This window comes from Amphiprion ocellaris, chromosome 14, assembly GCF_022539595.1.
Source record: "Amphiprion ocellaris isolate individual 3 ecotype Okinawa chromosome 14, ASM2253959v1, whole genome shotgun sequence".
In the NCBI taxonomy this organism is placed as follows: Eukaryota; Metazoa; Chordata; class Actinopteri; family Pomacentridae; genus Amphiprion; species Amphiprion ocellaris.
In genome coordinates, this window is record NC_072779.1 from 16,682,233 (window position 1) to 16,699,705 (window position 17,473).

The window sequence follows — 17,473 nt, forward strand, 5'->3', positions numbered from 1 at the left end:
TTTTTTTGAAGGTTATTTTATGTTAGGCATGCTCATTAACAGTCTGTTTTTGCCATTTTATTGATTTTTTTGTGTATTTCAAAACTCTAACCTGTAAAAAGGAAAATTTAAGTAAAATTGCATTTTTTTTTCACTGTGGGAGTTTGCATTTTCAGCCCTATGCATATGTGATTTTATTTCCCCCTGGGTGCTCTATTTTCTTCCCACAGTAGATTAGATTGATTAATTGACTTTAAATTGGCTGTAGATGTGTGTGAATGTGAAAGGCTTTCTGTCTTTCTTCCCTGCAATGAACCAGGGGCCTATTTAGCACAGTCAGTGTGTTGTTTAAAGCAACACAAGTGCTTGTTTTCCATGAAATCATCTTTCATCCTGGGGGAAGTACACTGTTAACTTCTCAGTCAGAACAAGGGGCCCACCAATCATGCACATCTTATTACCTTTTTAACTTTCTGTAAAAGGAAGTATTTAAATCCTTATCAAAATCAAAAGTATTTCCCATTTTAAAATAAGCAGTTGCTTTAATATTAACATATTAACATTTTCAGCTCTTTTGCCTGAAGTGAACTGTTGTTAACAGCAAATTTGCCATCATAGCCGCTGCACTAGTGCTTAAAGTCTTATTAGCCCACTCAGAATATTGATGTTAGCATTCATCAGCTGTTAAGTATCAATATACTGCAATGTGAAATGTTATTGTGTGCCATCTCAGTTTTCAGGCATCTCTCCCCAAGTGTGACCCAGATGTTCAGGTAAGTTGTTGGAATGGGAAGCTTGTCGATAAAACAAGAGAGGACAGCTTCTCCCTGAATTTTTCTACCCAAAATATTGCTTTCTGAACAAGAATTTATAGTTTTAAAGGTTTATTGTACTATCTACTAACCAAGATATGGTTTTGAAGATTTACTTCACCCAAATATTACTTTCTGTGCAAGCAGTTTGAAAGGTTTATTGCTCTACAAATATTATCTTCTTTCTGAATACTTATAGAGTCAAAGGTTTATTCTTCATCCACACAGTACTTTCCAAGTTATGATTTAAAGGTTCCTTTCATTTAAGTAGTACTTTATAATAATTTTGTTACAGTTTTTAAGGTTTATTTTATCCTAATTACAACTTTCTGTATGACAAGTTATGGGTTTAAATGCTTATTCTACCCAAAAAAAAACTATGCATGGTTCTTTTTCTTGCTAATGTCTGTGGGCTAGAAAAGCTACCTCTTTGGAGAAAAGAAGTGCTCATCATGTTATCTGTCCTAAAAAGGAATTCATGTAAAACAAAGGTTTGTAGAAATGTGGTCCTGAAAATGCAGCCTCCTCTGCTGCAGACACTCGGTACTCCCACAGACTGTCACTGGGGGATCCTGACAATACTGATTTAAGCTGCATTAGAGTCTGACCTATTTGACTGGGCTGCTGCAGAAGACAACATTATAAACTTTCAAAATTTGCATTTTGCTGTTGATTGCAGTCAGTCAATACTAAAAACAGCCTCAATCTTGTGTCTCTTTACATTTTTAAGTTACCACCAGAGGGCAACAAGACGCCCTGTCAATCCTTAGACCCTTTTAAAATTCATAACTCATGACTCAGTGTTGAAAATCCAGTGACAATTTGCATACACAATTTGCATTAAACCCTCATGCATGCACATACATTTACACAACATTACAGTGCAATGATATTAATGTATACACTGAGTTAAAATAGAAATCCACCCCATCAACAGCATTTTCTTTCTTTTCATTTTATTTTAACATCGTGTGTTTTGCGTGAATTATGAAATCCCTGTTATTTTTTTTAGTATTATTATGTTCGCGTGTTTTTGGATGTGCAACCTCATAACGATTCGTCTCTGTTATCTTCATCTCTGCTGTCTCTTCCTGGACAGTCGTCCCTGACTGTGGCTGTTCAATAAACTGTGGAGGGCAGCAGCAGCATTTTATCTGTAGAAAGTCACGAACAAGAACCAGGTTTACGGCAGTTACCAAAGAGCCTTGAGGGAAAGATGTCGAAACAGCAGCCACTCCGTGTAACAGCATTTAACACAGGGCTGAGATCTGGATTTACATGAGTGTTGATAATGTAGCTGTTGGCTGTAGTATTAATAAAATGCCCTGTTGTGCTCTGGCACAAAATAACAGAAAATACAGTGTCGAGTGGTTTTAATCTTTACGACACTTATAGTCGCCGCTGTCACAGATATCAGGGGCGACGCCATCTTTGTTGTGAGGGCGTATCCCTGCTTAGTTTCTGGATGGTGACCAATCTTTCATGTTTAAGAGTCTCTACAATTACCCATGGTTCCCCAGGAACGTATGACCTGTCTCTGGCCTTGGCGTGCGGCGCGTTGCGGCTGGTTGTCAGTACTTACTGGCGGTTGGACTTGATTAACAGTAACTAGCTGGTGCTTCTGCCCGACTAGTCGGCTAGTAAACAGGGAGCCGTTACAGCGGAGCGGAGCCACGATGCTGAAATGTCGGACTGTATGGAAGAAGCTCGCACCTCTTGCTAGAAGCTCGTCCACTTTGTGCCGGCAGAATGTGAAGAGAACAGGTAAGTAACTTCTCACAGTAACTTGTCCTGCTAGCTTGCCTGGCCTCCCTCCAAAAACTCATCACAAGGAGCACGATATTACACAGAGTAATGTCAGTAAAACAGACAGGGTGTAGAGTTGTTAGCTGAGCTCACTTTAACTATTCTGACCTTCGTATGGTGGCTAGAAAGCTAACTGGGCTAATTAGCAAATGTTGACGTTGGCAGCAGACTTGACTAGCTAACTTAAACTACGGTGTTTTTCATTGGAAGTTTGTCAGTAAACGCCGCTAATGAACAGGGGCACGTGTTACTGACATGTTTTAATTTAATGCCAGTTGCAGTGCAGGTGTTGCACCATGTTACATGACCCGTCAGAGTTTGCCATGTTGCATTGGCCGACTTTGACATGGATCAGAGGAGTTTTCGGCCCCCTGTGACCCAGAAAAGGATAAATACAGCACAGTCCCTCTGCACAGCATGCTTAAAGGTACAATAGGGCTTATTACTCATGTCAGTATATTGCATTGGTATTGTTAGGAGTAAACAGTCCTGGGAGATTGGTTATATTTGTGTGTGTGGTCACTTGCAAGTACAGGGATTTCTTTGCATACCTCCACTTTTTTGCCACTCGCAGGTGGAAATTCATGATGCCTCACACATCAGCATAAACGTAATATATATTAAGGCATATTCTGAATAGATTTATACAGCCAGAAACATGCCAGTAGTTTAACAATTCAGAAAGTGTTTCTCTCTTATTAGAATGCTACAGTTATTCTATCACTTGATAAATATTTAATCATTTTGGGTCATTTTTAAGGAAAAAAGTCTAACTCCTCTGAAATTCAAGCTTTTTCAGTGTAATTATTATAAAGTTACTCCTTTATGACAGTAAATTTCATATCTTCGAGTTGTAGACAAAATCTTGAACTGTGGGAAACACCAAATTTTTCAGTATTTTCTGACACGTTATAGACCAAACAATTAAACAAATAATCTAGGCTACAGTGAACAGATTATTTGACAATGAAATTAATTGCTAGTTATCTCTTATCAGGCAGTCACTAGTTGTTCATGTTCATTGTAGCAATCATCTACATGTTTTATGGCTTGCTGGTTGCACAAGGCACACTCTATAATGGCAGTGTTATTGTTTTTGCATGTATTAACCACACATTTTAATCAAGTGTAAACTAAAGAAAAGAGGGTGCAACATTTAGTGGCATGTGTGTTACATCTCGCCTCAACCTTTTGGTGTCAAGCTAAATCAAAATTGAGATGTTATTTCTTGAATTGTAAATATATATACAGAATTTAATTAAGTAGCATTGTCTTTCAGATAGCTGGAACTAATAAACCTGATGAGCATTAACAAAGATTGCTAAATACACCACTTTTAGTCAACACTGGGAGATATACTTTTAATCCCTAACATCTAAAGTTAAAGAGACTTTATTGTCATTATGCAGAAGCACAACAAAATTTGTTTGGAAGAACTCGACAATTAGCAGCAGTGCAAATAAGAATAAAAATAGATAAAAATACTCTTAAAAAATAAAAAGAATCAAACAAAGTACTATATACAAAGTAAAGTGGTCAAGTGAATTGCATAACATCTGTGAGCATCTTTAAAATCAATGCAGATTTAATTAGTCTGAGCTTTTGTTATGTGCCACATTGTTTCCAGGGTTAAACAATGGCAGAATACCAACATGTGTACCGGCGGCCAACATGTCCACCGGGCCGGGAGGACTGGGTGGAGACAACTTGAAGTACACCATCATGGTTGGAGCAGCTTGCGTTGGTAGTCTGACATATGTGAGTAACCTGTTCAGCGAAAATATTGTCACAAATGGTTCATATTTTTCAGTCAACTTCATAAAAGGACAGAAAACAGAAAATATGAAATGCCTTAAAAATGGCTTGAATTTTCTTAGGTGCGTATAACCTCCTCATGAGGTTTAATATCAGGGCTCCGTGAGTGTTACACCATCTGTTGCAGCACTGCTTATTTCTCATGCGTAAAACACACAAACACAGTGTAGTTCTTTAGGACTCTGGCTGTATATTTAGAGTTATATCCTCATGCTGCAGAATATGTTTTATACTGAAAAAACACCTGTCCCAGTACTGCATTATGCATAAGAATCTATGGATTAGGAAATAACATTGTCTTTGCTGGTTAGTACACGTGTGTCATCCGGAATGGCCCACCCTGCTCTGATATTCACTGATGAAAGATGCCAGTCAGCACTGATTGACACATTCGTAAAGTAAGAGTTGAAATGGTCGTGGCTAAGTATAGTGCATTTTTCATTCCCACAGGCGTACTTCCTGTTGAAGGGAGACCAGAAAAGATATCAGGAGCGTATTGAAGAAATTACAACCAGATCACAGAGGTCATCCAAAGAAGAAGCCGCAACCGTTCAATCAGAGCCACCTGGTGAGCAGATTTGAAGAACAAAATTTTAGGGACAGTAAAACTTGCACCTTTACTTTTAATACCATTGAGAAGTGTGATAATGTCCATGTTTATTACGAATTTCACATTTTGATTATTTTTGTGTTTTAGCTGTGGAAGCCACACAGACGGAGGGTGAGGGCTTTCTTTGTCATGTCTGAGTAGAGAGAAAGTTTTTTTAGAGTTATAGACCCAACTCCACCTTTTAAGAACTTAGTACATAGTTAAGCTTAACCAGGACACATTGGTCAATCATCAGAACCCTAGCAGATAAGCTACAAATCTCTTAAGGGCAATGCTTGTATAAAATTTGCAGCGTCACTCGTTTGATTGAAAGGTTTGTGTTTTTAAGTCATAGCTGAAGGTTACTTGCAGTATAAGCAGGCTTTGAATCTGCTGACTCTGCAGCTCACGGTTTAGCTTCCTCTTTATTTCCATGTAAACATCAGATTTTGAGAATAAAAAAAAAACTGCATTTAAAACTGTATTTGTATATTAGTTAATATTTCTTTTCTTTTCTCCCTCAGCTGTCCCTGAGTCAGTACCTGAAGCAGCACCTTCACCAGAGGAGCCGAGCCCTCCAGCTGCTCCTGCTGAAGAACCAGCTGCTCCTGCTGAAGCTGCAGCCCCCAGTGAAACAACTGCACCGCCTCCAGGTTGTTTGCTTACTCTACTATATTCACACATGCATGTTTAACATGTGCCTCCTGTATAAAGAGTGTCTTTGAACCAAAAAAGTGGTGGGGAAAAAAATTAGAATATACTAGATGTCAAATAATACTACACTTTGTACGCATAACATACTTTGAAGAGAGCTATTAGGAATTGTGACACCAACTGGTAAGTCAGGTCAGTTCTAAAAAAACAGGCTGTAAAACACAGCTGTCCATATGTTAAAAATACAAATTTATGGTGATGACGCATTTTATACGGGAGGTCCTTAGAATATTCTAACTTGTATTGTCTTGTCTGTGTGAATGTCATTTACATCCAGAGGTTGAGAAGTTTACTGTACGATCTGTGACTTCTCCTCTGTGTTGCATGTGTTTATTTTTCATTAACCTTTTGCGTTTAGCGTTGCATGCTGTGTTGTCTTTATGTTCTACTGGATTTAAGTTCTTTTTAACCTTGGTAATGAGACCTTTACAGTTTCAGTGGAAACTCATATGCACACCTCCTGTCTGAACTGTAGATATTTCTGTTTCTTTTGGGAAATATTGTTTGGAGTTGACAGTATTTGTTACAAATATGTTGGCTTACTTGCTATCATATTTTAAGGTATAATGAAATTTGTACTGTCTGACATTTCCTCTTACTGTCCAACTTTGCTCAGCAATGTCTTGGGATAATACATGTTTCTTACCCTTAACTGTAATGTGATGTTCATAATTGGTAACTGCCCTTTAATGTGGAAGTTTCTAACTTAACTTAAATTCTTCATCAGAATTTTGGGTAAAATACAGTTTGTACAATTTGTACAACTCTGTAGAATTGAACCACAAATTGGGCAGCTTCCACTTGTCATTGTGTTAGTGTGAATGTGCTACAGAATTTTCCCAGGGTAAAGCTGAAGAATGCATGGATCCTGACAATCTCCCCTTTCAATACTATTTAAAGAGTTTACTTTAAACCCCTACTATGCATTGCCTCAACAGCAGATGAGCCGGTGGTAGAAGCACCACCAGAAGAGGCAGCAACACCGGTTGCTGCACCTGTAGTTGAGGAGGGTAAGATTTATGTGGACAGATTACTTAACTGCTTTAAATTTTGTTTATAGTTTTGTGACATCCACTTTGCTCCAGACTAACTTTTTACATTGGTTGCACTGGTGCACCTAAGCTTTTCATTACGTGCACTAGCACTTAAATTAAGCTTTTATATAATGTATAAATATATAATATAAATAAGCAGTTCTGTTAACATAACATGTTTTTTTCACCCGGAGCTACACAGTGGCTTGGTGATTAGCACTTGTAGCTACAAGATCCCCAGTTTGCATCCTCACCTTCCTGGGATCTGCATGGAGTTTTCATGTTCTCCCTGTGCATGCGTGGATTTTCTCCAGGTAGTCCGGTTTCCTCCCACACTCCAAAACATGCTCAGGTTAATTGGCAACTCTAAATTGTCCGTAGTTGTGAGTGCGAGTGTGATTGTTTGTCTGAGTGGGTGTCCCCTGCCTTCACCCAAAGTCAGACTCCAACCCCCCCCCCATATGACCCTAGCGAGAATTAAGCAGTATAGATAATGGATGGATGGATTTTTTTCCCCCACTGTGAATAATACATTTAATTGTCATTTTTTTGTCAGTATTATTTCTGACTCCTCACCTATGGGGTTTGTTGGTGTCTGGTGTCGAAACACTTTGGAAAGGCAGATTTGTTCAGCCAGCCACGACGAGTTGTGCTATTTTTATTCAGAAAGTTCATGCTTTGACAGCAAAGCTTATGCTGCACTCCTTGCATAAATGCAATGCTTAATGCCGACTGTTATCATATCACAGTGTTTTCCATGGGTTGAAAATTTCTTTGTGGTAGTGAATGGCCAGCTGTGACTGATGTGCATGCATAGACTTGTAGTTTAAGGAGGACAGTGTAACCCAGGTTTTTTTTTTTTTTTGTAGCTGCAATTTGCAAATGTCTCCTTAATGCCGCATATCCATGCTGGCAGTAGATGCTACAGTTTGTTTACAATTTAGTTATGTTCCTAAAACACCTCACTTGGATAAGTAGAGGCTATAAGGCAGTAGTGCACAGAGGAGCCTCTAGTATCCACTCAGAAACTACAGGACAGCAGTTCAAACAAGCCTGTGGCCACAAATGTGTTTGAAACGAGTGAAGTAATAGGTTTTAGTGTGGGATTCTTCTCTCTTGAAAATTAGTGACCAGGGCAGGCCTGGTCAGCCAGAGATGCACACGGACAGATTTGCTAAATGCCAGGTGCACCGGTGAAACCGATGAAAATGTTTTGTTCCATTAGCAACCATTTTAAATGGTTGCTCACTGGTGTCCTGCGTTTCCTTTTGTGTTGCGTTTCAAGTGGACACAGACTACACCTCAGTTCAAATTGCTTTCACAGATTAGCTGAAGTTCACATTAGAGGTTTTTATAGAAATTTACCACTATGCTACCAGAACCGTCACCGCCATCAGAGCCTCCAGCAGCACCAGCAGAACTCGCAGAGCCTGCCCCGGCCGGGCCCACAGAGCCTGCCCCTGCAGAGCCTGCCCCGGCCGAGCTCGCAGAATCTGCCCCGGCCGAGCCCGCAGAGTCTTCCCCTGCCGAACTCGCAGAATCTGCCCCGGCCGAGCCCGCAGAGCATACCCCCGCCGAGCTCGCAGAATCTGCCCCGGCCGAGCTCACAGAATCTGCCCCGGCCGAGCCCGCAGAGCATACCCCCGCCGAGCTCGCAGAATCTGCCCCGGCCGAGCCCGCAGAGTCTTCCCCCGCCGAGCTCGCAGAATCTGACCCGGCGCCGGTTGTGGAGAGTGGTAAGCACTCAGTCAGAGCTGTGCATGGAAGCCGTGATGTACTTTTACCACATCTGAGGGCAACGTTTGTCTCATTTTGACTGGTTAATGATTCGGTTATACTAACAGAACCCGCAGCTGCAGCAGAAACACCCACAGCAGAGCCACCCGAGCCTCAGCCGGAAGTTGTGGCAGAGAGTGGTAAGACCATAGTCCAGCGTCTGTTGAAGTGGGCAGACATGACCTTATAATTTCTCCCTTTTTTGATAATGTTAATTTCAAACACATTTTCTCCTGTTTATGTTAACCTTTTTTCCACATTACAGCTTTCCTCTCTCCCTGTTCATGCCTTTTTCACTTTGTTTGGGTTCTTGTAATGATAAAGGTTAATGTCACCCATGTGAAAAGTTGAATTCCTTTTGTTTACCAGGTCCCCTAACTTCTCCCAGGTGTGTTTGTGTAAGTCATGCATACCAGTAGATCATTTACTGACTGTCTCTCTTTTCTCTTTTGCTTTTTGCCTTGCTCTGTCTTGCTCTCTCTCTGTCCCTCTCTCTTGTGCTTGCTGTCGCTGTCTCATGCATATTCCAGCAGCGGACTCCACCCCTGCCTCTCTCAAAGTACCCTCACACAGCCCCTACCTTCTGATTGGTGGAGGCACTGCCTCTTTCGCCGCTGCCCGGTCTATTCGAGCCAGAGACCCCGGCGCCAGGGTCAGTCAACCCTCCGTATTCATTCTAAATTCAGATTTGAATACATCTAGTTGGACCTGAGCTTCTGTGTCAAACTTGTGTGTTTTTTTTCTCATGCTACATTTATGTAGTAGCATTTAATCCCTTTTAATTTTTTGCTCCAGGTACTGATTGTGACTGATGAGCCAGACCTTCCATACATGAGACCACCTCTTTCAAAAGAGCTGTGGTTCTCTGATGATCCCAGTGTGACTGAAACACTGCGTTTCAAACAATGGAATGGAAAAGAAAGAAGGTGTGTTTGAAGTGTTCCAATATGTTCTCAGCTTGTTTACCCTTATTGCCATGAGTTCCTCCTGTCTGCCTTAGACTTTATTGTCTCATTATGTCTATCCCAATTAGTATAAGACTGTCCTGTTCTGTGAAACTTCTTTTTATTATTTTTTGTAATGTCTATGGCCACAGCTTTGTTCATCCATCCAGCCCAATAGCTCAACAATGCCCAAAAGGAATTTCGTTGCATCTGGCACAAATGCCCACTTGGATTAATTAGGTGGTCAGAGGTCACACATCTTTGATGATAACTCAAGAATTCCTACACTAATTATGACAAAATTTCACAGAAATGTCTAATAGGATAAAATAATGAAGTGATGAAATTTTATATCCAGAAGGTCAAATGTCCGTTTCACTGTGATGACATAATGTTCTGCTGAAACACTTTTCTGGCCATTTTTCAATGCTAGAACTCAGGAACAGAAGGGGAGATCATGAGCATTCTGGTCACCACTCTGGTGATTGTACAAATCTTCTGTGCTGCGAGGTTGAAGATGAGTGTGAACCGGAGTGTCTGGGCATTAAGGGTGTCCATCATACAAGCTGTGTGAAAAAGTTAACATTTTTGACATCATGATGCTAATATTGTAAATTATGCAGCGCCAGTAACTATGTGGTTGACACAGGAACAACATTCAGTGCATTTACGTTGACAATATAATGACAATAATAATAATATTATTACGGAGAATTTGTTTGGTCATGGTAATTGCGTGGGAAGAATCTTGTATCATGACATCCCTGTGTGTGAAGCATCCATGTTACAAATTGTGGCTTCTTTGCAGCTGCATCCATATTTGAAGCTTAGTCTACTGTCATGGCTATAACTTTGTACTCTGTCAGAATCTGCTTTATTTTTTGGGTTTTGCCACAATCCAAATTGTCCTGTACTGCAAACATTTTGTTCACCAAGTGAGACCTGATGGACACAAAGTCATAACACCAACTAGAATGTGTACAATATGTAGTGGAGGCATTTCAGCAATGTCGTAGAAACATTGCGAAAATCTGTTTTTAATAAGAAAATTGTTAAATCATTTTATTACTATTTTTTATTTTTCAGTATCTACTTCCAGCCACCATCATTCTACATTAATTCAGAAGAATTGGCAAGTGCAGAAAATGGGGGAGTGGCTGTTCTCACTGGCAAAAAGGTTTGTTCAGAAGTGTTTTTGTTTCTCAGTCAGCCACTACAGCTGTGCTTATTTTGGAACTGTTCAGTAAAAGATGAAAATTGGAAAAAATAAATATACTTCATTAAAATGAGTGATGAGTAAACCTGTAAACACAAATATTTCTTCCGCTTTAGGTGGTACACATGGATGTGAGAGGAAACAAAGTAAAACTGGACGATGATACTGAGATTTCATATGACAAGTGTTTGATTGCTACAGGCAAGCTGCCTTAAAATATTTCTTTTCTCAATTATAGCATGTGGCTTGAACCTGACCCAAACTAATGTGATCTCCTGCTTTCAGGCGGCGTTCCAAGGAATCTGCAAGTCATCGAAAGAGCTGGAGAGGAGGTGATGAAGAAGACAACTTTGTTCCGCAAGGTCAGTGATCAGCCACAAGGAGGTGCTAGCTGTGCATCAGTTTGGATGTGTTTGACTGATGGTATCCTGTATTTACTGTATTTTGGCTGTTGGACTAATAGGAACGGCACAGCATCATGGAAAATACTACTGATTTTAAATTGATTTTTTACAAATGGTGATAACACATTTTTCTCTAACATATATACATGTTTTTACAGTCTTTCTAACATGCAGTCCCTCTAAAATAATGCAAATAGTTTTTTTTAATAATGAAACATGTCTTTTGTAAAGTACACTATATCATTATCACATAAAATTGTAAATTTGATGTAAAGTTTGTTTTTCACCACAGATTGAGGATTTCAAATCACTTGACAACGTCTCCAGAAACGCGAAGTCCATCACAATCATCGGAGGCGGTTTCTTGGGCAGCGAGCTGGCCTGTGCCCTTGGCAGGAGATGTAAGACGACCCGACAAGCCGAGAAAGTGACAGAGTAGACGATAATGCTGACGTTTAACAGAATTAACTTGTTGCTTAGTCGTCGCTCATCCGCTTTCTCTTTTCAGCAACTGAGTCTGGCCTGGAGGTGATACAGATGTTCCCTGAGAAGGGTAACATGGGAAAAGTGCTGCCTGAGTATCTGAGCAACTGGACAACGGAAAAAGTCAAAAGAGGTTCATGTCCCACTTCATTTCTTACAACTAGAAATAAGATTTTCCCTAAAAATCTCATCTTTTCTCTTTTTTAAATAATATGTAATGATACTCTGTCCCTGGTTTTCTAGAGGGTGTAAAAGTCATCGCGGAAGCATTGGTGAAATCTGTCACTTGCAAAGATGATAAGTTAGAAATCCATCTGAAGGATGGCCGATTGGTAAGTTTACATTACTACCCAAATGGAGCCTAAATCAGTAAATACAAAATGCTTATTAGTTACTGATCATCATGTGCTTTATATTGCAGGTGAAAACTGATCACATTGTTGCAGCTGTTGGCCTGGAGCCTAATGTTGATCTTGCCAAGTCAGCAGGTCTGGAGGTGGACTCTGACTTTGGTGGTTATCGGGTCAATGCAGAACTGCAAGCTAGGTCCAATATTTGGGTGGTAAGTTCATGTTCATGTGGAAGTTAAAGTATTCCATAAACAGTAGCAAAGTGATTCAGTGTCGTGACAGTAGATGTACTGTGCTGATTTTGATGGACTTTGGACATTTTAGAGCAATTTAGTGAATCTAGTCATTAGTTGTGGCAGTTTAACTGTCAGTTCAACCCTATAGGGCTGAATCTCCTTTCAAAATAGATTGAGTTGCTGTCATGGAGGTCGCAGCCATTTAGTAATGCAACTCAGCCACGTTCAACCAAATCAGACCAATAACGCATACATTGAACAGCTTTCATTGAAAGGTTTTCATAGTATGTGATGAGTAATTGTGCTTTTTTTTTTTTGATATTTTAAGCCTGATCTTTTATTATAGTGCCCTCCTCAGGCCAAAGCAGGTCACAGTTCACGCATAATGGACTGTATTGTCAGTAGTGTCTGTCGACTCCTCTGAGTTTAGTGCTTTATTTAAACAATAAGAACTTTTCTGTTACTTTTAGCATGGACTGATAAGCACACATTCTAATCTGTAATCAATTCCTTCTGTCTTTATTTAGGCAGGAGATGCTGCATGTTTCTACGACATCAGACTCGGCCGCAGACGAGTGGAGCACCACGATCACGCTGTTGTGAGTGGTCGACTAGCAGGAGAGAACATGACAGGAGCCAGCAAACCCTACTGGCATCAGTCTATGTTCTGGTGGGTATTAGTTTCTTGCTCACAATGCAAACTTGAGGTTTTCATCGGTCACAGATTCTAAGCAGTTAACCAAAATAGGGCTGTGGCTGCAAGCAATGAAACCAGTTTGAAGTAGAAATTAAAGAAAGTATTCAAGAAAGAAAGAGTCCGTCTAAATTGTTGACCGCACAGGACCACATTCATTGAATACATTTAAATAATTGAACAACGGGTTAGCATGTACAACTCTGCAAATGACTGAGATGTAATCCTTTTAGAAGTCAGATGAGCATGCATGGTTGCTTTGAAGTCCTGAATACCTTTAAGTCTAAAATATTTAAAATGCCTTTAGAGGACATTAATATAAGAGTTGCCAGCAGAGGGCTGTATTACTCGGATGGTACTTTAAGTATAGTCTTGAAAAAGATCTAACTCTGTCAACATTACTGATAAGATCACAGGAGGAGTCTACCAGATAATGAGGGAGTTGCCACAGTTGAACTACAATGTGGAATGCAGCTCTCACTACCCAGACCAATGCTGTGACTTCATGTTAGTCATAGTTGGTAGAATACCACGTTCCACTGATAACAAAGGTTCATTGCTGTCCAAAAAATAGACACATTAGCATAGCTGACGCACCAGCAGATCATCTCAGGCAGTATGCTGCTGTTTCTATTAATAAGAGTAATCAGGATGAAAATAATCATGAGGAACATATGTTAAAGTAAATGACAAGAAACACTTATTCATTGCTGCAGCAGTGATCTGTTAGTTCATTTCACATTGTAAATTACTGCTTTCATGTATACAACTTGTTGTAAACCATTATCCATATCCTGTAACAGTTTAAAATCAAAGGCTGAACAATTTCAGAAGCATTTTTTCAGTAAAATGCTGTATATGAAATGTACCATTCATTTTTAGATTCTGCATGACTACACAATTTTGAAAATGCTTTCCAAGGTTTTATAGGGATGCTGGAGCAGTATTGCTGAAAATGTGTCAGCAGATTTCCCCACAAACCATTGGTCTGGACTGCTCTGAATTAGTAGAGTTAGTGTACAGGCTCTGTGGGCAGCATGTAATCTGTGAAGGTCAGCGAATTGTAACATAACTTCAGGTCATTAGCTATCTTGAAACTCATCAGTTAGCAGCTCTAGGGGGCTGTCAGTGAAGCTTAAAGCTTAATTTTTAACAAGTGTCCTCTCAGCCCTGTTTGCTTTGTGTGTATATATATGTGTGTATGTGTGTGTGTGTTTGTAATAGGAACAGTCTGTGTTTGGGAAGCTGTTTTGACAGTAAAGTTTTAAAAGCTGGCAGTTTCTGTACTTCACACTGGGAAGAAAAAAAAACAGTAAAAAAAAAATGTTTTTTTTCCTTGGAAAATGTAGGCAAAACTTCTTGGCATAAAATAACTGTATGCCTAGTTTCAGTATACAGTATATTGTGCAAAAGAGAATTCCTGTTTATTTCAACCTAATGTATTTCCCATTAATGTGTCAGCTTTAAGTGTCATGTGACTTTGCACTCTTCACCTCCAGATGAGGTAGATTCAAGGAAGTGAGCAGTTGCACAAAACAGCTTGTGAATGGCACAAAGCATGGCAATTAACATGAGCTCCCTGCAGCCTTCTAAAGAAAACCAATTTTTACCCTGCTGAACAATATTTCCCTGAATCTCTACAATCAAGACAAAAAGCACAAAGTTAGCATGACACTTGGAGACACATTAATGGGAAATACACCAGGTTGAAACACACTGGAATTCGTTAACACTTAAAACAATCACTAGGATGTCAGAAAAAGGCATTGTTTTAAACAATGTTGTTTGAGTTAATCTCCAATTCCATGTGGAATTGGAAGTTGTTAAAATAACAGGAATCACAGGAGAGAGAATGCAACAAGCTCTCATGTCTGTTCTCACAGGAGTGACCTGGGTCCTGATGTAGGCTACGAGGCCATCGGGATCGTTGACAGCAGTCTTCCAACAGTAGGCGTATTTGCCAAAGCCACTGCCAAGGACACACCGAAAGCTGCTACAGAAAAGTCTGGTAAGGACATTCATTGGCAAGTTAAAGAATAAAAAAAATCCCAAAAGTGAACACCAGAGCCTTCATGCACTCCCAGCATACTGAGTGGATTACTTAAATTTATATTGGCAATGTCACACAACAGCAGGAAAGTTCTTAGTGTGTTGAGAAGCTAATGAGGCTAATGTTACCATTAGGTTTGATTGTATGCTCACTGGGCAGAGCTCTGTGGAAACTGTAATGCTAAGGGATATTCAGAGATGGCAGAAACTGGTGTGAAACCAGTAAACAAGTACTGACTGTGTTTTCATGTGGATAGTTGAGCTTCCATGCAATCTCAACTCGGTTAACATTTACATCTGTTTGCTTCTCTATTGCTCTCTGTGCTCACATATTCTGCTCTTGGATACAGCTGAATTCCTAATAAAGCTGTTATTACACACACATAAGAATGAGTGTGAAGTGGTGACTGAAATGAAGCCCATAAAGGCTACATATTGACTAGCAGGCATTCACAGCCATTTTCCACTCTATACACAAGCTAATGGCAACGACTGCTGCGTATTCTGCAATATTTTCATAACCAATTATTGCTCGGAGAAAAAGTTGGAAGCGACAGAAAGAGATTTTCCTCCTGAAGGGGATGTGGACAGCAGCAGCTCAGCTGCATTTAAAGCTACAGACACTGAAACGGCCCATTTAAACCATGGCTATAATGAATAGTTGAACCATCTTTGATATTGAAAGACACATTTGTGGGATATGTGAGACTTTGATTAGTTTGCTGAAAAGAGACACAGTATGGGACCCTTTAGTCCTGTCAATGAATAATAAAAGGTGACTTTATGGACAATGGTTCAGATTGAGCCTCTCTTTAAAACCTGTGCATGTGTTGCAGGTACTGGGATCCGCTCAGAAAGTGAAACAGAGGACACGGCCACCAGCCCAGTGGCCTCTGTGACACCCCTTCCTCCTGTGGCGCACAAAGACGACTATGGCAAAGGAGTCATCTTCTACCTGAGAGACAAAGTGGTGGTGGGCATTATCCTGTGGAATGTATTCAACAGGATGCCCATTGCAAGGAAGGTGGGCACAGTCGCTATGCTTTGTGACATTGTTTGTATTTAAATATGGATTTGGTTATTGTAAAACTGCTTGTGTCTGTTATTTGTAGATTATCAAGGATGGAGAGGAACATGCAGATCTGAATGAAGTGGCCAAGCTGTTCAACATTCATGAGGATTAAGATGACGGAGGCTCACGTTCATGGGAGCGAGTTGCTCTTCATGTAAAGACTGAACTCAGGCAGTCATTGCCACATTCTCGAAGACACAACTGGTCATGCATACCAAATGGGAGTATCAATGTAAATTCTGTCACGTCGCTGAAATATTTTCATATTTGGAATTTGTATCTGCTGCGCTTTTTTGTTTGTTTGTTTTTTTTCTTCAAGAGAAATCATCTTCCTGCCACCACCAGACTTGTGTGATTGTCTATGTGCTTTCCCCTCCACCAGGCTGAAAATGCTGTCCATTGATTGTTTCCCTCTGTGTGATCAGAGCAGCTTGGTCTGAGAAAAGCTGCAATAAAAGCTATTTTTAAATTGGAGTTGCTTCTAGATATTAGCACTGACTCAAATTGACCATCATTCTGAGCTGCGATTGTTTTGATGGTTGTTGAAGTCTGTGTAGCCGCGCTCATCTGTCCTGAAGCATAATGTGTTCTACTTGGCAGATTAGCTGTGGTCATACATGTAAACTGTAGTGATTGGACATGAAAACTGAGTAGTCAAAGGTCTGACCTCAGCTAAAAGCACTTATTGTTAGATTAAATGGGGACAAGCAGGCTTGTATAAAGGCACCTGATGAGTTCATTTTACACTGTGTGGAAGTATGATCTAATTAAGAAAATCCAATGTGCAGTCCAACAAAATAACATTAAAATGAAGCTTGGCCTACTTATCCTGTCCGGAGGTAAAAATGCGCAAGCATGCAGAATTTTTTTTTTCTTACTCAAGGCATCTTGTTATTAGGAATGCATTCATGTTTTATACTCTCACACATTACTTATCCTATTTGACACTGTGGGCTCCAGAGCGAAGTGTGGAATGGCCTTTCAAGTGTGAGTCAAACACGTGCAGCCATAGCGTCCCATCGCTTTCTTTGACATTAATTTTACATGAGTAAATGGCTGCACTGCCTCCCCCTCTGTATGGAGGAATAAACATGAGCTTCCACATTTATATCTGAATTTGTCTGGCGATTTGAAGATGAAATAATTAGACCAGAAACTTTAGACAGTAGTGCTAAATATGACCTCCGGCTGTTTACTGACACTTTCAGAGATGTGTTACATTTCAATTAATTGGAACTTAATGCCTTTGTCTCATTTCTCTTTTGCATTCACCGACAGTCTTGCCAATTTTGTGGTTTACCTTTTTCTCTCCCCCCTGTGTCTTCTGTTTGCATCCTTATTGGATGCTTTGATTATGTATTCTTACAGGTTGATGCAATTTAGTCTTGATTTAAAGGATAAGATCTCTTGATAGATGCAGAGAAGATTTCATGGTCGCTTTAATGTGAAGGTTGTAAATGCTTTTATTCTGATGTAGGAAGAGTTATATAAATACAGAAT

The 17,473-nt window shown here is 39.9% G+C and overlaps 1 protein-coding gene across 11 annotated transcripts; it reads left to right on the forward strand.

Moving 5' to 3' along the window:
• Nucleotides 1-2,312: 2,312 nt before the first annotated feature.
• Nucleotides 2,313-16,447, forward strand: aifm1 (apoptosis inducing factor mitochondrion associated 1). 11 transcript variants are annotated; one of them, XM_055017009.1, is made up of 22 exons: nt 2,313-2,555; nt 4,225-4,355; nt 4,863-4,980; nt 5,110-5,133; nt 5,526-5,654; nt 6,654-6,725; nt 8,129-8,346; nt 8,395-8,485; nt 8,594-8,665; nt 9,056-9,177; nt 9,321-9,451; nt 10,556-10,646; nt 10,802-10,886; nt 10,971-11,047; nt 11,382-11,490; nt 11,598-11,705; nt 11,816-11,904; nt 11,994-12,134; nt 12,686-12,828; nt 14,736-14,860; nt 15,738-15,925; nt 16,014-16,447. In XM_055017009.1, exons 1-22 carry the CDS (start codon nt 2,468-2,470, stop codon nt 16,083-16,085), a joined length of 2,424 nt encoding a protein of 807 aa, XP_054872984.1. In that variant the 5' UTR covers nt 2,313-2,467; the 3' UTR covers nt 16,086-16,447. The 11 variants fall into 11 exon arrangements, with proteins under 11 accessions (XP_054872984.1, XP_023149789.2, XP_035796816.2 ...); XM_023294021.3 differs by having other exon boundaries at nt 8,129-8,485; XM_035940923.2 differs by having other exon boundaries at nt 8,129-8,485; nt 9,059-9,177.
• The last annotated feature ends 1,026 nt before the right edge of the window (nt 16,448-17,473 follow it).

Coding starts and splice junctions, on each gene's coding strand:
- aifm1 (XM_023294021.3), top strand. CDS start 2,468: ATGCTGAAATGTCGGACTGTATGGAAGAAGCTCGCACCTCTTGCTAGA. Junction 4,981..5,109: donor CGTTCAATCAGAGCCACCTG/GTGAGCAGATTT, acceptor TTTGTGTTTTAG/CTGTGGAAGCCACACAGACG. Junction 6,726..8,128: donor TGCACCTGTAGTTGAGGAGG/GTAAGATTTATG, acceptor CTATGCTACCAG/AACCGTCACCGCCATCAGAG.